The sequence below is a fragment of the Colobus angolensis genome, unplaced genomic scaffold, assembly GCF_000951035.1.
Source record: "Colobus angolensis palliatus isolate OR3802 unplaced genomic scaffold, Cang.pa_1.0 Scaffold16, whole genome shotgun sequence".
In the NCBI taxonomy this organism is placed as follows: domain Eukaryota; kingdom Metazoa; phylum Chordata; class Mammalia; order Primates; family Cercopithecidae; genus Colobus; species Colobus angolensis.
In genome coordinates this window covers 2,631,671-2,655,678 of record NW_012114710.1, presented here as the reverse complement: position 1 = coordinate 2,655,678, position 24,008 = coordinate 2,631,671, and the positions used below count along the sequence as shown (strand labels likewise).

At 39.0% G+C, this 24,008-nt stretch overlaps 1 protein-coding gene across 1 annotated transcript in view; it reads right to left on the bottom strand.

Annotated features, from left to right (window-relative positions):
* KIAA1429 (KIAA1429 ortholog) overlaps window positions 1-24,008 on the bottom strand; it is a 66,820-nt gene that overhangs the window by 5,034 nt on the left and 37,778 nt on the right. Inside the window, exons 11-21 of the mRNA XM_011937020.1 lie at window positions 22,451-22,533; window positions 19,655-19,748; window positions 18,842-19,386; window positions 18,075-18,310; window positions 17,356-17,608; window positions 14,034-14,251; window positions 7,958-8,090; window positions 4,570-4,722; window positions 3,957-4,117; window positions 2,794-2,890; window positions 267-433 (exon numbers count right to left, since the gene is read on the bottom strand). Of these exons, the coding sequence (XP_011792410.1) occupies window positions 267-433; window positions 2,794-2,890; window positions 3,957-4,117; window positions 4,570-4,722; window positions 7,958-8,090; window positions 14,034-14,251; window positions 17,356-17,608; window positions 18,075-18,310; window positions 18,842-19,386; window positions 19,655-19,748; window positions 22,451-22,533 (2,140 nt within the window). The remainder of the gene's footprint in view (window positions 1-266; window positions 434-2,793; window positions 2,891-3,956; window positions 4,118-4,569; window positions 4,723-7,957; window positions 8,091-14,033; window positions 14,252-17,355; window positions 17,609-18,074; window positions 18,311-18,841; window positions 19,387-19,654; window positions 19,749-22,450; window positions 22,534-24,008) is intronic.

The following is a 24,008-nucleotide window of genomic DNA, read 5'->3' as shown; positions in this document are numbered from 1 at the left end:
CCTGACCTCGTGATCCGCCCGTCTCGGCCTCCCAAAGTGCTGGGATTACAGGCTTGAGCCACCGCGCCCGGCGAGACGGGGTTTCAACATGTTAGCCAGGATGGTCTCGATCTCCTGACCTTGTGGTACAACCGCCTCAGCCTCCTAAAGTGCTGGGATTACAGGTGTCAGCCACCATGCTCGGCCGCATGTGTCTATCTTAAAATACACCAAAATACATAAGTTTATATGACCACAATTGAGATCTTCAGTGGAATAAATTTTACCTTGAAGTTATAAAGGTCTCATGCTTGTGCTTCCCAAGTTTGAATCCTTTAGTAGTCTTGGTTCTTCCTGGAGATGATGGTTCTGACAAAAATGAGCGCTCTAATTCTGAGTGCAAATCAAAGTCACTACAGCATTTTTCAGAGAGTTCAATTAAGTCAACCTTTACCTGCCGTCATAATAATGAAACAAAATACATATTAAATGTAATTATTGGCATAATATTTGACTATAGAAATTCTTATTACCTATAAATTATATTTGCCTCTCATAAGAAATAAATTAAAGATCTACTTCTTTCCCTCATCTTTTTAAAAAGCAAACGGCATCGATAGTTTAAAAACAAACACACACACACACATCGTAGTAATGCTACTTTTTTTGTGTGTGGCATTCTTCGAAGCAGGGCTATTAATCTAGGAGACTTTTTTTTTTTTTTTTTTGAGACGGAGTCTCGCTCTGTCGCCCAGGCTGGACTGCAGTGGCCGGATCTCAGCTCACTGCAAGCTCCGCCTCCCGGGTTTACGCCATTCTCCTGCCTCAGCCTCCCGAGTAGCTGGGACTACAGGCGCCGGCCACCTCGCCCGGCTAGTTTTTTGTATTTTTTAGTAGAGACGGGGTCTCACCGTGTTAGCCAGGATGGTCTCGATCTCCTGACCTCGTGATCCGCCTGTCTCAGCCTCCCAAAGTGCTGGGATTACAGGCTTGAGCCACCGCGCCCGGCCAATCTAGGAGACTTTTGATGACTGAGCAGGAAACTCAGTATTTGTTTATATAAATTAACACTGTAATATCTCCTGAACTTTTCCAAAAAAAGAATCTGAAAATAACATACTCTGCCAGTCTTATATAGTCAACATTTCTGTCACAAAAAAATTCTATGCCACAGATTCCCAAAAGCTCTATTCATTTAATGAGGTTCCCATCTAAGTTTACTTTCAGGGAAATCAACATTCAGTTTACTTAGGTTTTATTCAAATTTATCAAATGTAAGATACCTAAAATTTCTCTAATCCAGAGGGTTACAATTATCATCACAAGACAGTTGTGATTCAACTTAAAGTTATGAAATTAGTAACTTTTAACAAATATTTTATACCTGTGCTGCCCAACATGGTAGCCACTAACCACATATGCCTATCTAAATTTAAATTAATCAAAATTAAATCAAAATAAAATTCAGTTCCCTAGTCATACACATTTCCATTGTACAATATGCACATGAGGCTACTGTTTTGGACAGGGCAGACTACAAAATATTTGCATTACTGCATAAAGTTCTACTGGAAAGGACAGTTTTAAAGAATCACTGAACAGCTTACACTAAAAAGAAATTAATTTTAATGCACTTCTAATTGAATTGTATGTGGTTTTTTTAAAAAAGGAAAAGCAGGTCTCAACACACTGAATACAAATGTGAAGCAAATCATTCTTTTAGTTTTATTGTACATGATGAACACCAGTATGTTTCTTTGATAAAAAAAAGGAACAATATGCAGTATATTAAGATGTGGCTAAAATAATTCTCCCTACAACATCTCTGAGAAGCATAAAACAGACTGTTATTAAATTTTAAGTAGTTAATTATACTCTTACCTATTCAACATTATGTTTAAGAATGTCAATTCCCATTCATACTATATCATAACAAATATACTCTTTACAAGTTTCCAAACTGAGAGCCACACCATAGCACAACCGTTCCTCATCTTAAACCCAAATGCAAGAATAAACTGTTGTTTTGTGGGATACTTCTCTCTATTCTATACCCTGTCAATGTAAGAAAACAAAGTGCTTCATAGAACTTATGAAAAAGTGTGATTTTTCCCTTAAGTCACATTCTCTGGCCAGATGATTGTAATCTGGTTCATGCCTGTAATCCCATCACTTTGGGAGGCCAAAGAGAGAGGATTGTTTGAGGCTAGGAGTTTGAGACCAGCCTGGGTAACACAGTGAGACTTTATCTATATTAAAAAAAATTTTTTTTTTGGCTGGGTGTGGTAGCTCACATCTGTAATCTCAGCACTCTAGGAGGCCAAGGCAGGCGGATCACAAGGTCAGGAGTTTGAGACTGGCCTGACCAACATGGTGAAACCCCATCTCTACTAAAAATACCGAACAATTAGCCAGGTGTGATGGCGCACGCCTGTAATCCCAGCTACTCGGGAGGCTGAGGCAGGAGAATTGCTTGAACCCGGGAGGCGGAGGTTGCAGTGAGCTGAGATCGCACCACCACACTCCAGCCTGGGTGACAGAATGAGATTGTCTCAAAAAAATAAAAATAAAAATAAAAAATAAAAAAGTCACAACCTCAAAATACAGATCACTAACTAAGAAGCAAAAAAGAAGCAGAAAAAACTTTCTGGATGCCATAAAGTGGGCAAGTGGCATAAAAATAATGTAGAACTGGCCTCCCAGTAGATTTTAACAGCCATAAAATATGGAAACTACTATAATGCTAACAATATACAAAGAAACAGAAAAAACTAACATTTTTCTAAATATTTAGTAATAAAATAATTTATATACCAAATCCAGATCTGTATCAATCTCTTCAGCCTGAAATGGAGTGAACCACATAGATTTCAACTGATCATCCATGACATCAGCAAGCACATAGGCAGTCCTGGAACAAGAAAAGTATCTGGTGAAAAGCAGAATTCCAAAATCAAATTCCGATTTTTTTTTTTGGATGAAGTCTCACTCTGTCACCCAGGCTGGAGTGCAGTGGTGCAATCTGGGCTCCCTGCAAGCTCCGCCTCCCGGGTTCACGCCATTCTCCTGCCTCAGCCTCCTGAGTAGCTGAGACTATAGGCACCCGCCACCACTCTAGGCTAATTTTTTGTATTTTTAGTAGAGACAGGGTTTCACTGTGTTAGCCAGGATCATCTCAATCTCCTGACCTTGTGATCCGCCCGCCTTGGCCTCTCAAAGTGCTGGGATTACAGGCGTGAGCCACCGCGCCTAACCCTTTTTTTTTTTGAGACAGAGTCTTGCTCTGTTACCCAGCTGAAGTGCAGTGGCACAATCACAGCTCACTGCAGTGGTGATCTCCTGGGCTCAAGTGATCCTCCCACCTTAGCCTCCCTAGTAGCTGGGACCACAGGTGTGCACCACCACACCAAGCTAATTTTTAAAAAATTTTTTGTAGAGATAGGGTCTCTATGTTGCCCAAGCTAGTCTCAAACTCCTGAGCTCAAGCTATCTTCCTGCCTCAGCCTTCTGAAGTGCTGGGATTATATCGTGAGCCAACACGCCCAGTCTTTTAGCTTATCTTCAAGTAAAATCTGTGGAAGGTACAATTAAAATTATTACTTTCTGAAGTATTATTAAAAGTAGCACCTAAAAAAGAAACTCCAAATGGCAATTAAAAACTAAGTATCCTTAAAAACAAATAACTTGAAAACTAATTCTGCTGTAACAAGTTTTGACCTTTCAGTAAAATAAAACAAAGCCCTGATTTTATCTGCTAGCTTGTTTCTGTACAGCCTGCAAGCTAGCATGGTTTGTATAAATTAAAAAAAAAAAACAAAAAACTACAGAAGAATACACAACAGAGGCTGTATGTGGCCTGCAAAGCCTAGAATTCTTACTATCTGGCCCTTTATAGAAAAAAAGTTTGCTGGCCCTCCCTAGCCTACAGCCATTATATAACCAACATCTATTCAATTATAAAACATTGTGTATTTTACCTATTGTTAAACAAATTCTGAAGAGATTCTGGAGCTGAAAGTACTGGTTCTACATCCTGGTCACTGAGAGGTAAAGGGTCACCTGATGACTCCAGCATCTGCTTAAGTCCAACTACATTGTCCAACAAAGAATCCAGATTGTCATCATCTTTTGAATGTTCCTATATACAAATAGAAGCAGAATAAGAAGGTGCAGGTAAAACCTATGTCTGTAAACCTACTGACTCTTTAGTAGAAAAGGCTATATGTTTTATTACTAAGAAATTTGGAACACTGTCCAGAAATTATTAACATTAAACATACTAAAATAAAACAAACACCAAAACACTTGTCATTTTATTTCTAAACAGCAGCAGCAAGAGGGTATCCAAGGAATTCCCTGCATCCAGGGAACAGACAATTCAAAAACTACTGTCTTCATGTACTCCTTAAAATTCATAACAGGACGGAGGACTTCACTTCAAATTGTTAATTCAAAGAGTTATTTGAAATGGTATAAATACCCAACTAAAGGTTCACTATTTTAAAAAACGTCGCTATGAAATACTTGTACTAGTCAAACTGAGAGGAAAATAAGCCTTAGGAATGCTCTGTTTTTGTTTTTCTTTTTTACCAAAACAAGCTTCTCTAGTTCAAGGAACAAATTTTCTGGACTTTCTTCTTTGCTTTGTAGAAGCTGTTTTAACTCTGCAGCATTAATACTCATCGTCCGTGATGGATGAGCTCCCTCTACTTCCATGAGACCATTATCATCTCCACAACATCCCTGTAAATGTCACACATAAGTTAAATTTGAGAGCAGAGAAATTTACAAAGATGCATCCACACTTACTCATATTATCTAAGCCATATGCTGCAATCTTTCTTTTAATGTTTTGATTTTTACATCAGTACAAATGGCTAGTTTTAAGAATGATTTAGATCAAAGGTGAAGTATGCTTTCTTTGAGTAAGACTCACAAAATATTTAAATTGGTAAACATATATTTTACTGGCATCAAGATTTTTCCACAAAATACCCAATGGCAAATACACTGGCAGTTGCAGGACATGTGACACACTGATTGATGCTCAAGAATTAATAAAATGCTTGCTATAACAAAGAACTGATGAAACCTGAAATTATCTTTCTGAAGATAACACAGACAAGTAAAGAACTATCATATTTAACTAAAGAACTATCATATTTAAGACTATATTCTGTCACATAGAAAAGTTAATATTTTCTGCTTTAAAAAGTATGCTACATAATAAAGTGAATTCTGGAGTGATAACATTTCAATACCAGAAAATCCTTCTAGGAAAATAAATCTTGCTTCACGACAAGAAAACCATCCATATTGTCACATACACTTACAGTAGAGAGCCGTATGCCTACCTAAACATTGTATAAAATCTTTAACCTTGCTTTTTTGTTGTCGAGACAGGGTCTCACTATGTCACCCAGGCTGCAGTGCAGTGGCACAATCATAGTTCACTGCAGCCTCGACCTCTTCAGGTTCAAGTGATCCTTTCATCTCATCCTCCCAAGTACCTGAGACTGACTACAAGCACGTGCCACCATGCCCAGCTAATTTTAAAATTTTTCATATAAATGGAGTCTCACTATGTTACCTAGGCTGATCTCAAATCCTAGGCTCAAGCAATCCTCCCACCTCAACCTCCCAAAATGCTGAGATTACAAGTGTGAGCCACCTTGCCTAACCTGTCTGCCTTTCTTTCTTTCTTTTCTTTTTTTTTTTTTTTTTTGTTGAGACGGAGTCTCGCTCTGTCGCCCAGGCTGGAGTGCAGTGGCCAGATCTCAGCTCACTGCAAGCTCCACCTCCCGGGTTTACGCCATTCTCCTGCCTCAGCCTCCCAAGTAGCTGGGACTACAGGCGCCCACCACCTCGCCCGGCTAGTTTTTTGTATTTTTAGTAGAGACGGGGTTTCACCGTGTTAGCCAGGATGGTCTCGATCTCCTGACCTCGTGATCCGCCCGTCTCGGCCTCCCAAAGTGCTAGGATTACAGGCTTGAGCCACCGCGCCCAGCCTCTTTTCTTTTCTTTCTCTCTCTCTTTTTTTTTGAGATGGAGTCATACACTGTTGCCCAGGCTGGAGTGCAACAGCGCAATCTCAGCTCCCTGCAACCTCTGCCTCCTGGGTTCAAACGATTCACCTGTTTCAGCCTCCCAAGCAGCTGGGATTACAGGCGTCCACCACCAAGCCCAGCTAATTTTTTGTATTTTTAGTAGAGACAAGGTTTCACCATGTCGGCCAGGCTGCTTTTGAACTCCTGACCTCAAGTGATCCACACCTACCTTGGCCTCTCAAAGTGCTAAGATTACAGGCGTGAGCCACCGTGCCTGGCCTGTTTTTCTTATTTTAAGAAACAGTGTTGGCCAGGCATGGTGGTTCATGCCTGTAATCCCAGCGCTTTTGGAGGCTGAGGCAGGTGTATTGCTTGAGCCCAGGAGCTCAAGACCAGGCTGGGCAACATGGCAAAATCCCATCTCTACTAAAAATACAAAAATTAGCTAGGTGTGATGGTGCACATCTAAAGTCCCAGCTACTCAAGAGGCTGAGGTGGAAGGATCACCTGAGCCTAAGGAAGTCAAGGCTGCAGTGAGCCATGATCATGCTACTGTACTCCAGCCTGGGCGTCAGACTAAGACCTCATCTCAGAAAAAAAAAGAGAGAGAGTAAGTCTCACACTTTCACCCAGGCTGAAGTACGCTGGCACAATCATAGCTCACTGCAACCCTGAATTCATAGGTTCAAGTGATTTCCCCGACCCCGCCTCCTGAGCAGCCAGAGGCACATGCCACCAAACTAAGTAGGGCAGGTATATTAATGGCTTCTGGAATTGTGCTCATAATATACCATGACTTTGGAAAATATTAATGAGAGAAATCTTTAACAATAAGATTTTAGAGTGGGGACAATAATCTTTAATTCATGTTTGTATGATAGACCAAAAATACTAAAGCATAATAAACTTTACAGTTACACCAAAATCACAACATCCAAAACAATCAGTAAATTAAGTAACAAAAATTAAGTAACTAAGAGACTAACAAAACTTCATTATTCTGAGTTGCCCTAGCAAGGTAACTCAATGTCATAATTTGTTTTTTTTTTTTTTTTTTTTAGACAGTGTCTTGCTCTGTCACCCAGACTAGACTGCAGTGACACAATCATAGCTAACTTCAGCCTCCAACTCCTGGACTCAAGCTATCCTCCAATCTCAGTCTCTCAAATAGATGAGACTACTGGTGGACACACCACATCTGGCTAATTTTTGTTGTTTCTAGAGACAGAGTTTTGCTGTGTTGTACAGGTTGACCTCAAACTTTTGGGTTCAAGCAATTCTCCTACCACAGCCTCCCAAAGTGATGGGATTAGAGGCATGTGCAACCACACTCATCTAAGAATTATTTTAAGATGAAGGCACTTGGCCAGGTGCGGTAGCTCATGCCTGTAATCCCAGCACTCTGGGAGGCCGAGGTGGGCAGATCACCTAAGATAGGGAGTTTAAAACCAGCCTGGCCAATGTAGTGAAATGCCATCTCTACTGAAAAAGTACAGAAAATTAGCTGGGCATGGTGGTGGGTGTCTGTAATCCCAGCTACTCAGGAGGCTGAGGCAGGAGAATCACTTGAACCCAGTAAGTGGAGGTTGCAGGAAGCTGAGATCGCGCTACTGCACTCCAGTCTGGGTGACAGAGCAAGACTCCGTCTAAAATAAAATAAAATAAAATGAACTAAAGTGATCTTTTTTATGTTGGATATTTGATATATAAAGTGATTTAACTTATGGCAAAGTATTTCTCTTTTTCTCGAGACAGGGTCTCACTATTTTGCCCAGGCTGGTCTCAAACTCCTGGCCCCAAGAGATCCTCCCACCTCAGCCCACCAACGTGCTGAGATTACAGGTGTGAGCCACCGTACCTAGCCAAAGATTTCAAATTTAAGAAACACCAAATACATACATACATATATACACAAACACACACATACTTACAATTGCGTCAGAGTTAAGAATTTGTCTCATAAATTCTAAAAATGAAGATGCAAGCTCTCCTGTGTCCTTACTAAATGTGCTGACCACTCGTTTCAGTAAACTATGCAGAGCACTACTGTTTTTCCTTAAAGAACTGTAAATAAAGAAAATAAAGAGAAGATATTATCTTAAAATATGAGCGTATAAAACTGGTATGAGAAATGAACTCGGTTCAGACAGAATAAAACTTACTCCATCATTTTTAAAAATGTTAAGAAATACTTTGGTGTGTCTTTGTACACAAATATAACAAAGAAGCATCAATAGTTACCAACTCCTTTTAAAGCTAAGCTTCAAGTTCTTAAAAAAAAAATTTCCCCCAAATAATACATTTATAAAATTTAACACAAGAGGCTGGGTGTGGTGGCTCATGCCTGTAATCCCGGTGCTTTGGGAGGCCGAAGGGGGTGGATCATTTGAGGTCAGGAATTTAAGAGCAGCCTGGCCAACATAGTGAAACCTGGTCTCTATTAAAAAAAACAAAAATACAAAAATTAACAGGGAGTGGTGGCACATGCCTGCAATCCCAGCTACTCAGGAGGAGGCTGAGGCAGAAGAATCACTTAAATGATTGGGAGGCAGAGGTTGCAGTGAGCCGAAATCATGTCACTGCACTCCAGCTTGAAGGACACAGTGAGGCTTCATCTCAAAAAAAAAAAGAAAAATTTAACACAGAAAACTTGCCAGTTCCGTATTTATAAACCTTTTGGCCAGGCACGGTAGCTCACACCTGTCATCCCAGCACTTTGGGAGGCCGAGGCAGGAAGATCACAAGGTTAGGAGATCCCAACCTACTATGTTACTAGCTAACACAGTAAAACCCCGTCTCTACTAAAAATACAAAAAATTAGCCAGGTATGGTGGTGCATTCCTGTAATCCCAGCTACTGGGGAGGCTGAGGCAGGAGAATTGCTTGAACCGAGGAGATGGAGGTTGCAGTGACCCAAGATTGCGCCACTGCACTACAGCCTGGGCAACAAAGAAAAATAGATTAAATTCAAAAATAAAAATATTAATGGGAAAAGCATGGGTTCAAAATCGAACTATACCAATTACTAACCACTACACACAATCTTTAAGTGAGTCATACTTCCATGGTCTATCAAAAACTAGGGCCCTATTAGAATGCCTAACATTTTAAAACTTGCAATACCAACTTCTGGTGAGGATGAGGAGCAACTGGAGCTCTAATACCCTGCTGGTGGGAATGAAAAATGGTATCTCTACTTTGAAAAACAGTTTAGTAGTTTCTTTTAAGGTTAAACATACACCTATCTTACAACCCAGTAACCCCACTCCTAAGTGTCTACCCAAGAGAAATGAAAACTGAGATTCACACAAAAACCTGTATGCAAAGCTTTATTCATAACCACCAAAATCTTAAAACAATCCAGATTGCTAGAAAATTAGTCACCAATAAGAACAAATTACATGACTCTAAGCATCTGTCAAAACACATAGAACCGTACACCATAAAACATAAATTCAACTAGATATAATTTTTTTAAAAATCGATAAGGGGTTGGGTGCAGTGGCTCATGCCTGTAATCCCAGCACTTTGGGAGGCTGAGGCAGGCGGATCACGAGGTCAGGAGTTCGAGACCAGCCTGGCCAACACAGTGAAACCCTGTCTCTACTAAAAGAAAAAAAAATACAAAAAATTAGCTGGGTGTGGTGGCGGGCACCTGTAATCCCAGCTACTCAGGAGGCTGAGGCAGGAGAATCACTTGGACACGGGAGGCGGAGGTTGCAGTGAGTCGAGATGGCACCATTGCACTCCAGCCCAGGTGACAGTGCAAGACTCCATCTCAAAAAAAAAAAAAAAAAAAGACTGCAGACTATGACCAATGAATCCAACTGTATTACAAATGAACCATATAACCAAACTGAAGGAGACAGCGAAGAAAGAAGCTGACATAAATAACTTTGCAAAACAACTTTTTGACTGGATATACAAAGGTTATAGACAAAAAGAACCGTATACAAACACTGTACTCCTGTTGCTCAATTTGTTTCCCACAGGAGTATGGTTTAGTAATGAGTTTGAGACTGCTTCTTCATTTGTAAATTAGGGCTAAACAAATAAGCAAATATAGATAATGAGAGCTGAATTTCTCACTGTTCGAGAATAAAATAATCAAGAAAGGGAAAATGCTAGAATTCACTTCTGGTACTGGATCAAAGTATTAGTATGGGCCAGGTGTGGTGACTCACGCCTATAATCCCAGCACTTTGGAAGGCAGAGACAGGTGGATCACTTGAGCCCAGGAGTTCAAGACCAGCCTGGGCACCAGTTGAAACCCTAGCTCTACAAAAAATACAAAAATTAGCCAGGCATGGTGGCTTGTGCCTGTAGTAGTACTTGGAAGGCTGAGGTAGTGCATAAAATTTCCACACACTATTCAGTAGAATGTATATTCTGTGGTTTTTGGATGGAATGTTCTGTATCTATCTGTTAAGTCCATTTGTTCCACGTATAATTCAAATCTATTGTTTCTTTGTTGCCTTTTGTCTTGATGACCTCTCTAATGCTTTCAATGGAGTATTAAGGTCCCCCCTACTATTATTGCGTTGCTGTCTATCTTATTTCTTAGGTCTATTATTAATTGTTTTATAAATTTCAAAGCCCAGTGTTAGGCACATATATGTTTAGGATTGTATTATTTTCCCATTGGACAAGGCCTTCTATTATTATATAATACCCTTCTTTGTCTTTTTTTAACTTTTTTAACTTGCATGAAATGTCTTTTTCATGCAAATGAAGGAGGATCAGGAGAAGTGCTTGAGACCGGGAAGCGGAGGCTGTAGTGAGCCCAGATCACGCCACTACACTCCAGCCTAGGCAACAGCATTAGAACCTATCTCAAAACAAACAAACAAGCAGACAAAAAAACCCATCAAGTATTAGTATGAATTCATTTTCTCAAAAACATATATAAATTAACACATTTATTGTTTTAAATTGTTTCTCAGACATATGAGGCATGCTTTTTGCAATTGTTCTCTCCAGGATATTAGCATGTTTTGTTCCTCACCTCTTTCAGGTCTTCATCTTTGTTCAAGGGTCACCTTTTTAGCAAGTGCAAGGAGCTCCCTGATCAAGTTTCCATATTTCAAATGGCATCTGCCATCCTCACCTCTGACCCTTACTATCCTTCTTCCATATTCTATGTTTTTTCTGTAACATACTATATATTTTATTTACTTATTTATTGTCTGTCAACCCACAGTAGAGTGAAAGCACCAAGAAGGCATGGATTTTTTTTTTTTTTTAACTGAATTCCCAGTACCTAAAATCAGTGCCTGGTCCAAAGAAGGCATTCAATAAATGTCTGTGGACTAGACGAATCTAGTATGTATTTTCATTCCTTCATAGTGCCTACTAGGTACCAGGTGTCTAGGTGCTGGGGAGTGTGGTCAATGTAGCTTATATTCTAGTGAGGGAGACAAGCAAATAAGAAATGAATCCATATAATGTGATGTATAAATCCATATAATGCAGTGGAAAATATGAGCAGGGACACAAAAGGCAGGCTATTTAGACAGGAAATATATTCACACAGATACCAGAATGAAGTGATAAAGTAAGTCATCAAAGAATCTAGGGGAAAAACATTTTAGGACAAAACAAACAAGCCTGGAGATAGGAATAAGCCTGACAAGGGAACAAAAAGTGAGGATAAAAGGGCTATAAGATGACTCAGGGCCAGACTTTATAAAGCCTTACAGATCATTATAGAGAGTTTGCATTTTAATTGAGGTACAATAGGAAACCATTAGAAGGATTTCAGCAGAAATCCTGTTTTAAGTTTTAAAAGATTACTCTTGCTTCTGAGAGAATGAATTTTAGAAAGCCAAATGGTGGAAGCAAGGATACCAATTAGAAGGCTATTGCAATGGGCTATGCTAGAAATGATAGTGGCCTGGATAAAGGTAATAGCTACAGAGGTGGAGAAGAGGGATCAGATTCAGGATGTATTTTGGAGAAATAATCCACAGGACTTAATGAGATGCCATTAGACAGTCAAGTAGAAATATCAAGTAGATTAATGGGTTACTTGGAGCTTAGCAGAGAGATAAAGGTTAAAAGGGAAAAAGGGAATAGGTTAAGAAGACTTAGGACAAGGTTACAGATAAGAAAAAAGGACTAGAGGCTGGGAGCGGTGGCTCAAGCCTGTAATCCCAGCACTTTGGGAGGCCGAGACAGGCGGATCACAAGGTCAGGAGATCGAGACCATCCTGGCTAACACGGTGAAACCCCGTCTCTACTAAAAATACAAAAAACTAGCCGGGCGAGGTGGTGGGCGCCTGTAGTCCCAGCTACTCCGGAGGCTGAGGCAGGAGAATGGTGTAAACCCGGGAGGCGGAGCTTGCAGTGAGCTGAGATCCGGCCACTGCACTCCAGCCTGGGAGACAGAGCCAGACTCCGTCTCAAAAAAAAAAAAAAAAAAAAAAAGAAAAAAGGACTAGAAACATTAAGTCTAGGAAACCCAACAAAATCATAGATAATACAATAGCACAGGTATACGAAGAATATTTGTGGGAGTACCTAACCCAACTAGGAAAGCTTTTTGGCTTTTGTGGAAGTGCAGTGTGTGAGATGAGTTTCAAAGGACATAGAGTAAGTATCTAGGCAACAGGAAAAAGGTTAAAGGCTTTGGTGAGAGACTGGATGGAGGCAGAGCATGAGGAATGGATGTGAAGCAGGTGCCATCAACTGAGAGCAAATACAGAAGACACAGGTATGTCAGGACAAGGAGCTGGAGAAAGGAAGAGCCAGCACCAAACACAGTACCTGCAATGTAAGTTTTCAACTAGTGCTGCAAGAATTAATGAGAAAGAGGCAAAAGTATGTTTCCTCATCCTTACTGTCTCATAATCCCATGTAGTTTAATAAATCTAAGTACTAGCCGGGTATCTTCCCTCTTCCTTCTCCTAGCAAAGAAAAACATCAGGGCATGGACAGAAAAATTACAGTAGAGTTGAAATTATACTTGACAGTGAGCAGTCTGAGGTTTGTATCACTTCTTTTTCTTTTTCTTTTTTTTTTTTTTTTTTTTGAGACAAGGTCTCGCTCTGTTGCCCCGACTAGAATGCAGTGGCATGATCACTGCAGCCTTGACCTCCCAGGCTCAAGCAATCCTCCCACCTCAGCTTCCGAAGTAGTTGCGACTACAGGTGTGTGCCACCATGCCCAACTAATTTTGTAAATTTTTTTTACAGAGATAGGTCTCCCTATGTTGTCCAGGCTAGTCTCGAACTACCAGGCTTAAGCGATCCTCCCACCTCAGTCTCTTGAAGTGCTGAAATTATAGATATGAGCCACCATGCTCAGCTATTTATATAATTTCAGATTAACTTTGTCCCAGCCACTCCTCTAGAAAACAAAATATGGTCAGCTCTCCATACCCATGGATTCTGCATCCACAGATTCCACCAACCATGGAATGAAAATATTATAAATAAATAAATAACAATATGAATAAAAAATAATACAAATTTTAAGATACAGCAAAACAATTATTTACATAACATTCACACTGTATTATAAGTAACCTAAGGTGATTTCAAGTATATAAGAGAAATACTGTACCGTTTTATATAAGCGACTTGAGCATCTATAGATTTTGGTATCCAATTCCCCATGGATACTGAGGAACTGTACACAGAATCTGCATTTTAGCTTTAAGGTCTATAAAATCCCTCTAGCATCCATCACCTCTGAGGATACAACAACGAAACAAAGACCTTAAGGCATGAATTACCATCCCTGGAACAGTGAGATTTCCTTCCAAATACCATACCATGCCCACAGTAATTTGTGTATCTATTCATTTTATTATCTTTAATAAAAGATTCTATTATTAGCATGACCTTTCATTGCTAATTAATATTTTCCGTACACACAAAATTTCTCCCATGAAAGAAATCATTTCTTCAACTTTCTACAATAGGTATGAATTAATGTGGGGTGGGTGGGCAGTGACAGAATGAAAAAATTAAATCTGAGAGTATATTAAATTAGATAAATCATTACCTTTTTAAATGAAATAATCCATAATCATGCTCTGCAAGAAACATCATTGTTCTGACACACGTCAGTAAACAGTTGTAACTGCTCTCAGAGTTAGCCAGTGTAGCCAACAGACAGTCACAGATGGAGGCCATCAATTCTTTATTTGGTAGAGAGTTGGAGAGCTGCTCCAGTTCAGAAATAGAACCTTCAGAAGAGCTTGGTAAAATAAGTGCAATGTCCTGTGAGGAGCAGGGGAAAAAAAATCAATTTTTTAAATGATTATCACCATCACTTAGCACTTTTGAGAAATACATAGCAATTAATATTCAATAACTATCTCATTAAAATATTGTTGCTACTGTTCCATCCCAAACATATACTTAAACACATTAAGAATAATGAAATTACTTTTCCCTTTTAAAAAAGTTAATACAAGGATATACACCTAAAGGAATAAATATTTAAATATTTTGATTTACTTTTAAACAACATCTTTAAAAATTTTTTTTCTTTCGGTATTGCAGTAAATACAGTTTCTGTTTTCAAAAGGTTAAAGGTAAAAAGTATTTTGCACTAAAATAATTAACACACTGTATTATTTATTCATTTGTATCTTTTTTGGTTTATAAAGAAACTTTTCAGAGAAATAAAGCTTTTTTTTTGAGACGGAGTTTCACTCTGTTGCCCAGGCTGGAGTGCAATGGCACAATCTCGGCTCACCGCAACCTCTGCCTCCAAGGTTCAGGCAATTCTCCTGCCTCAGCCTCAGCCATGTGGCGCCACATCCAGCTAATTTTGTATTTTTAGTAGAGATAGGGTTTCTCCATGTTGGTCAGGCTGGTCTCGAACTCCCGACCTCAGGTGATTCACCCGCCTCAGCCTCCCTAAGTGCTAGGATTACAGGCATGAGCTACCACACCTGGCCAGAAATAAAGTTTAGTATATATTAATACTGCAATTTAAGGCTCGGCACAGTGGTTCACACCTGTAATCCCCGTACTTTTGGAGGCCAAGGCAAGTGGATTACTTGAGGCAAGGAGTTCAAGACGAGCCTGGCCAACATGGTGAAACACCCTTCTCTACCAAAAATACAAAAATTAGCCAAGCATGGTGGCGCATGCATGCAATCCCAGCTACTGGGAAGCTGAGGCAGGAGAATCACTTGAACCCAGGAGACGGAGGTTGCACTGAGCCAAGATCGTGCCACTGCACTCCAGTCTGGGCAACAGAACCAGACTCAATCTCAAAAACAAGCAAACAAAAAAACAAAAAAAGCCCCCTACAATTTAAAATATCAGAAAGTTGGATGGATAGAGGAGATGAACATTTAACCACAATCTTTCAATCAAATAGTTCCCTCTACTTTTTTATATACTTCTAAATTCAAGTTTTCCAATGCTAAGCAAGTTTAGCTAATGATAACTCTAAAAACTCTCACTACTCTTTATAGAAGTAAACTGAATTTTTTTTTGAGACGAAGTCTCCCTCTATTGCCCAGGAGTGCAGTGGCGCAATCTTGGCTCATTGCAACCTCCGCCTCTTGGGTTCAAGCTGGGACTACAGATGTGCGCCACCACATCCAGCTAGTTTTTTTGTAGTAGAGATGGGGTTTCACCATACTGGCCAGGCTGGTCTCAAACTCCTGACCTCGTGATCCACCCACCTCGGCCTCCCAAAGTGCTGGGATTACAGTACAGGCATGAGCCACCATGCCCAGCCAGAAGTAAACTGAATTTTACAAGAGCATTTTGTATTATGTTTTATCATCTTTAATTACTTCAACATACTGCAAACTCACATTCAACTTGGCTTAAAACTATGAAACAAGGCTTGAATCAGAAGGAAAACATGGCAAAGTGAGGCCATCAATGAGATTCGTGTGACCAAGGCAGCTAGGATGCCACAGGACTATTCAATGTAGTCATGCAACCCAAAGCAGATTACATAAGAAATACCAATCAAGTGGACACTTTGAGGTACAAGCACTTAGAATACCCTTTCTACCAGGTCTCCTTCTTTGTGAAAACAAGTCATACCAAAAAAAAAAAAAAAAAAGTTCTTTCTTGACCTGGGTCTTAAAGGTAACCAAACTGAGTATCTGTTAAGGTAGAAAAATAGTCTTCCAACGTGGGACTCTATTCTGCCTGAAATAAAAAATCACATTTGATGACCACTTAGCAAGAGCATTCTGACAAGCTAAAATGACATTAGGCATAGAAATCTCCAAAGATCTCAATCATAATGGGCTTTAAAAGTTAAAACAATTCTCATTAACCCATGAAACTATAAACCGGAAGTCAGTAATATAGACAACAGGAAAAAATAGTACTACTGTTAGCCAACATCTATAAGCAAAGTAGTCTGAAACACACTAAAAATGTAGTAGCCTTCAAAGGTTGCCCTAACAAGAGAACATACTAATTCAATCAAGCTATGAAATTTAAGAATGACTTGGCGTAGCCAGGCATGGTGGCTCTCGTATGTAATCCCAGCACTTTGGGAGGCTGAGGCAGATGGATCACCTGAGATCAGGAGTTCAAGACCAGCCCGACAAACATGGTGAAACCCTGTCTCTACTAAAAATACAAAAATTAGCCAGGCATGGTGGTATGTGCCAGTAATCTCAGCTACTCAGCAGGCTGAGGCAGGAGAATCACTTGAACCTGGAGGGGCAGAGGCTGCAGTGAGCTGAGATCGCGCCCTTCCACTCCAGCCTGGGCGACGGAATGAGACTCCATCTCAAAAAAAAAGAATGGGCCGGGTGCCGTGGCTCAAGCCTGTAATCCCAGCACTTTGGGAGGCCGAAACGGGTGGATCACGAGGTCAGGAGATCAAGACCATCATGGCTAATACAGTGAAACCCCGTCTCTACTAAAAAAAATACAGAAAACTAGCCGGGCGAGGTGGCGGGCGCCTATAGTCCCAGCTACTTGGGAGGCTGAGGCAGAAGAATGGCGTAAACCCGGGAGGCGGAGCTTGTAGTGAGCTGAAATCCGGCCACTGTACCAGCCGGGGCAACAGAGCGAGACTCCGTCTCAAAAAAAAAAAAAAAAAAGAAGAATGACTTGTGTAACGTAATTGGAAGGAAAATGAATTAGACCCTAAAAAATACCGAAACAGTGACACATAAAGCAATTACCCAAGGTTATGATCTTATAAAGGAAAGAAAAAAGCTCTTCAGAGAAACCCATGAACAATAGCAGGAATAATAAAACAGATGAGAGCTGTTCATTCACAGCCAAAATTTACATCAAGATGCTTAAATACACATACACATACACATACACATACACACACACACACACACACACACACAGAAACTTTACAAAATAACTATAAATACCTGATCACAGAGAGACTGCAAAATGGATGTGACATATTCAACACACTGTTGGCGAATAACACTGTCTCCAGGAGACCGCACCAAAGCTAAAAGATCCTGGAATATCTCTGCGTATCTTTCATCACCTTTAATAGTTCCATTAATTAGATGCAAAATAGCTAATTTACAAGCTTTGTTTGAAGCCAGAGCATCAAGAAGAGCAAGCAACCTGGTGGTTTGGCTAGTATACTGTTTTTCTTTATCTTCTGAAGTGCTGAAATAAAATCAATACATTTAGTAAACAAAGTTCTTGATCTTAAGGCATTAACTAATATTTATTTCTCATTACACATCAACTTACACAAATTTTGCATAAAACATTTAATTCCTTGGGTATAATGACAAATCCTCTGGAATTTTACAATGACTGCAAAAATTTTATAAATTCAGGTTTCCAATAATATATTTTCTTAAATCAGAATACTTCTTTAGGATTCACCATTTGAAAACCCCAAATCAAGACCTTCAAGATATCTTGCACATGAAATGATGAAATAAAGCTTTCTCATTTTAAGAGTAAGTATTCATATATACATATGTGTGCATATGTAGGTATATGTGTATATTTACATGTTTATGTTATCTGGGCATTACAAACCCTAGTTTCCAAATTGTAAGGAAAAAAATATATGTGTCAAAAATAACTTGAGGAAAAAATTTTTTATGCAAAATGAAAATACCTTTGCAAGTCTTCTACAATCAAATCCAACACAGTTCTCATAATCAGAAGTGCAGTTGGTGAGGCAAGGTCACACAATTGAACACAAATACGCCGTAACATATGTTGAATGGGCTGGCAGGTTGTGCCAGAGAAAGAGCGAACTATTTCTTGGAGCAACTTTGCTTGAACATGAAGGTGCATGCTCCACAATTTTCGGGTGTTGAGTGCCACTGATATATCATGTGGCTCAATAACCTGTTAAAAAAGTATAATGTGTGTGTACGTAGATTTTTAAATATTTATTTATAGTCACAAAAACTGTTCAGGAAGAAATGTTACGAAAAGAACATTTTTACTGCATGCTTAAAACATTTAATTTTCTATTATACAGTTAAACATTTGCTTGAATTCAATGAGTCTAAAAAATCTTATTGTTCTCAGGTTAGCAGTTAGTTGAGTAGAGTCCATTGGTGAAGCAACCTAGTTATTCGCAAATTCTAACACATGGTAAGGAGGGGGAAAAGGATGTAAAATAACAGAAATATGTAAGTACAAACATACATAACAGCATAATAAAACTCACTTTAACAAAAATTTATTTAAAATGTTACCCCCATATTTCCTCAATGACCAACTTGTTTCAGTTTTATCTCCCCCTCATCCGGTTATTTTATGTCTTTTTGGGAAGAAGGGAGATGAGGGTTTTTGTTTTTTAACAAAATCACTGGCTTTTTAAAAAGTGTTACTGCAGTCATTTATAAGATGCATGTTATATGGAAGTGATACCTGAGTTGTTTGCATGGGCAATGGAAGAGGCAGCAGCTCTGAAAGGAGTATGAGTCCAGAAAAAAATCCTTCAGGAACCTTCAAGATTGAAGAAAGAACTTCTTTTAACATTAAAGACCAAGTATTATTGGCCAGAGTCTCTTCTGAGATTGTGAGTTTTTCATTAACTCCTTGTGTAAAAGTCAGTAAAATATCAATGATATCATTCTGAATTTTCTGTTCATCACTATCCAAACGACCTGAGAGGGGGATAGAGCACAGGAGCATATGTAAAGTAACAAGTGCTGAAGGAACACGCATGTCCTTAAACTCAAAGGATCCACCTCTCAGGAGTTCTGTTAACATAGTTTTAAGAAGAGTGAGTGTGCAGCGAGCCATTGAAATAGTAGTAACTCTGTGAAGGGTAGTCCCCATGTTGACATGGAGCCTCCAAGGCTGAGTCAGAATACTGTTCAATTTTTGCAGAACTCGAATAAATGTGTCCATTCCTTCAGCAGAAAAAAGCTGAATAACGGCAAGATTCCATTTCAGATCTTTCTGTTGACCTTTATATAGGATAAGGAAAAGAAACAAAACTAATTACATATATGTTAATAAGTGATTAAGAATTATTATTAAACTAAATATTTAATATTTATTTATAAATGATTTTTACTACATCTATAATAAATGATTTTTATTATGATATTTACTTTAATTAAAATATTTATCATTATTAAATGACGTTTAATAATTATTAAACTAAATATTTAATAAACGATATTTATTCTAGGCTTAAGAATCATAGTTTTTAAAATACAGTAGCCACATTACCTTCAACAGGAGGTGGTGGGCATGCAACATTACAGAGAACACGTAAGGCAGTGGTAAGGCCAACTCCTTCTGGGGTCATCAAGTTATCAATATTCTTTAAAAATAAAAATGAACAGAATATTACATTTCTTAGTACCCATGAGATCAACAGAAAATTCCAGACAAGGAATTACTTAAAAATACGAGCTTCAAGTTAAGAACATACAATATATTTATTAAGTAAATTTAAACCACGAATAAGGCCCTAGAGTTAAATTAATTTATCAAGATTATTTGATCGCTGGCATATGTTGTACTATATGCAATATTATGTAAATAAAAACTGTAATGCACAAGTTCATTGAAAAGAACCAACTAGAACAAAGATAACATAAAGAAATGTATGAAACTCCCTGTATTAAGAGTTTACAATGGCTACTTTCTATATACTCTTTTCATACATCTTCTCTGCCAAAAATGAAGCAGTAACTATATTTAAAAAGTCCTGTGGAGGCTGAGTGCAGTGGCTCACACCTGTAATCCCAGCACTCTGAGAGGCTGAGGTGGAAGGATTGCTTGAGCCCAGGAGTTCGAGACCAGCCTGGGCAACATAGTGAGACCCTGCCTCTACAAAATATTAAAAAATCATCCAGGGGTGGTGGTGCATGCCTATTGTCCCAGCTACTCAGGAGGCTGAGGTGGAAGGGATCACTTTAGCCTGGGAGGTCAAGACTAAACCATGATCATGCCATTGCACTCCAGCCTGGGCAACAGAGTGAAACCTTGTCTCTAAAAAAATAAAAATAAAAAGCCCTTTGAGTACTCAACTTCCTTCAAAAGTGAGGAAGCAGCAGGGAATGTTTTTGGCCTACATGGCATACATTTTTTTAAATGCAGATACCAAGGGAGTCTAACATACTGTAGCCAGGTGGGGCACAGGTTAAAGGACAAACAAATACAATTGCCGATGTCCTTAGCACCTGCCTATGCTATGTTTCTAGGTAACAAATAGTTAGGTTTCAGTTTTCTTAGCTTTCACAGAACAGCATTATCAATCGTTTAAAAACTTGGGGCTGGGTGTGGTGGCTCACGCCTGTAATCCCAGCACTTTGGGAGGCTGAGACAGGTGGATCACCTGAGGTTGGGAGTTTGAGAACAGCCTGGCCAACATGGTGAAACCTCGTCTCTACTAAAAATACAAAAATTAGCTAGGCGTGGTAGCACGTGCCTGTAATCCCAGCTACTCGGGAGGCTGAGGCAGGAGAATTGCTTGAATCTGAAAGGTGGAAGCTGCAGTGAGCCGAGATTGAGCCAGTGCACTCCAGCCTGGGTGACAGAGCAAGACATCATCTCAAAAAAAAAAAACCTTGGAAGAAATAACATTCAAAAAACATTACTATCTCTTAGCTCATAGTAGCGTCTAGACCAAAAAAAAAAAAAAAAAAAGTTACTATCTCAATTTAGCTTTTCTTTTATTCTAATCCTTTTCCTTGTAATTCCACAAATTACATAAAGCAGCAGGAAGACATAGAGTGAAGTTTCAGTCTTGGATCAACTTTTTATAGTCCATGTTGGGATGAGAGCCACTTATAATAATCATAATTAATGGGACGAAGGTTTACATAAAAATCAACTCTTAACTACAGCATGTAATTCACATTTCTACATCTAAATTTCTTACTGATTAAACAGTTTTACTCAAACCATCGCCATTTATTGAACATCTTGTTAATATTCATTCAACCATGCACAAGTACCCAGAATACATGACCATCTAAATTTACAGGATATTAATTGTACTTCTCCTGAATAAAAGAAAATGTAATGAAAAGTTCTAGATGTCATTTGAGGTTCAGATTAAGAACACGGAAGAATATGACGGCACCACAGGAAGTAAAAGTACTCTTAGGAGAGTTGCAGTACAAGAAGACAAAGACAGAGAAATCAGTAAAGAAAAATCTGAAGCAGATAAAACCAAACAACACTTTGCTGTGGGTCCCAACAGCAACAAATTAAACAATATACGAAAATTATTTTAATAATATACACTGCAATTCCAAAACCAAGATGGCTTACATACTCTCTCTCTCATACACACACGCAAACACACATGTGCATGCATGCGTGTGCACACACACTCACGCACAGATTTCACCTGCTAAATGAGAGAGAGAATTCAAGATCCATTCTGCTCTTCTAACTTGGAACTTTTTATGCATATATGAGTGCTTTTAACTTTCCTTCCTATGCTACACAATGACTCGACTAAGGAACAGAGATGAAAGTTTTGAATGTAAAATTTTAAAACTGCATTATGAGTTTTATGAATTTTAACTGTTATGAATTATCTCAACTGCAGATGTAACCATCCCAAATTAACAAAGAGAACCAGCCTCCACTGCAATTATCTGGAATGGGCCCTATCAATTTTTACGTAAACATTTTGAGTGAAATTCTTTTTGAGAAATAACATTTAGCTGAAACAGTTATATGTTACGTGACTACAGCATTTAAAACACTTATAAATGTCATCAAGATTGTAGGTGACACTATTTCCATTTCAGAGGGAAAAAATAGGACAGAATCCAGTAGTGAAAAGTAGTACAGTACACAGGGTTATGTGCACGTGTATTCATATATGCATATAATCACACATCCATCTATACGCATATACCAATCTGTACCTACAAAGTCTAATAAATCAATCAAGGACACTTAACAATGTCTACATTATCTACACAAGTGATTCAATGCAGTATCACCATATACTACCACACAGTTTCAAAACGTCAAAGCACTTTTAAGTTTTACACTTACCTGCTTAACATACTCAATTAAGTTTGGGATGCAGTTAATTTCAAATCTAAGGTTTTTCAGAGGTTCAAGCCACTTGCCAAGTTCTTAAAAAGAAAAATAATAATTTATAATATTTAAAAATAGAAGGCTTTATAACAAAGAAAGTAAATATTTTTTCCAAAGAAAAACATTATTAGGTCCATGTTGATTTCAATCATCTAAATTTCATACAGGGATGGACTTGTACTTAATTCTTCTTTTTTTTGAGACAGAGTTTCGCTCTTGTTGCCCAGGCTGGAGTGCAGTGGTGCAATCTGGGCGCACTGCAACCTCTGCCTTCTGGTTGCAAGCAATTTTCCTGCCTCAGCCTCCTGAGTATCTGGGATTACAGGCACCTGCCACCACACTCGGCTAATTTTTGTATTTTTAGCAGAGATGGGGTTTCATTCACCATGTTGGCCACGCTAGTCTCGAACTTCTGACTTCATGATCCGCCCGCCTTGGCCTCCCAAAGTGCTGGGATTACAACTTGTATCTAATTCTTTAGACAAGTTTTTCATTCTGTTGCCCTGGCTGAAGTGCAGCAGTGTGATCATGGCTCACTGCAGTCTCAGCCTCCTGGACGCAACCAATCCTCCTGCCTTAACCTCCAAAGTAGCTAGGACTACAGGTTTGCATCACCACACCTGGCTAATTTTTGTATTTTTTGTAGAGATGGGGTTTCACCATGTTGCCCAGACTGGTCTCAAACTCCTGGGTTCAAGTGATCCACCTACCTCAGCCTCCCAAACTGCTGGAATTACAAGCGTGAGCCACTGCCTTAAACAATTTAGTTTTAAACAATTTAGTTTTAAAATGAAAGAAGTGCCTACTCTTAGTTATCTGATTTCTGCAAATTTAGATGTTTAAATGCTTAGTCTATATAATTAAAATTAATTTTTACAATTTACAATATTAAAAAATTACAAAATAGGGTCCAGCACTTTGGGAGGCTGAGGCAGGTGGATCACAGGATCAAGAGATCGAGATCATTCTGGCCAGCATGGTGAAACCCCATCCCTACTTCAGTCCCTACTAAAAATACAAAAATTAGCTGGGCGTGGCAGCACGCACCTGTGGTCCCCGATACTGGGGACGCTGAGGCAGGAGAATCGCTTGAACCTGGGAGGAGGAAGTTGCAGTGAGCCGAGATCACGCCACTGCACTCCAGCCTGGTGACAGAGCAAGACTCTGTCTCAAAAAAATGTATATATATACAAAATAGACTGCTTATAAATTAACGTAACATAGTGTTTATTCACCTATCTTTGCCACTGCCTCTCACACCCACCCAAAAAAAGTATAAACAAAATTCATTAATTTCTAAAGGAATCAAACCCAAGGGGAGATATTTTGCTGAGTGCCTTTTCCTCTAACATGAAATTTTAATTTTGTCAACTTCCAAATTTGCCCTTATAAAATTACTATCACCCCAAAAGAATGACAGCAAACTCTGTTTATAGAATAAACACAAATAAAATCTACCATTTACTGCAAACAAACTCAAAACTCTCCCAGAAGCTATGTCATAACTCCTATA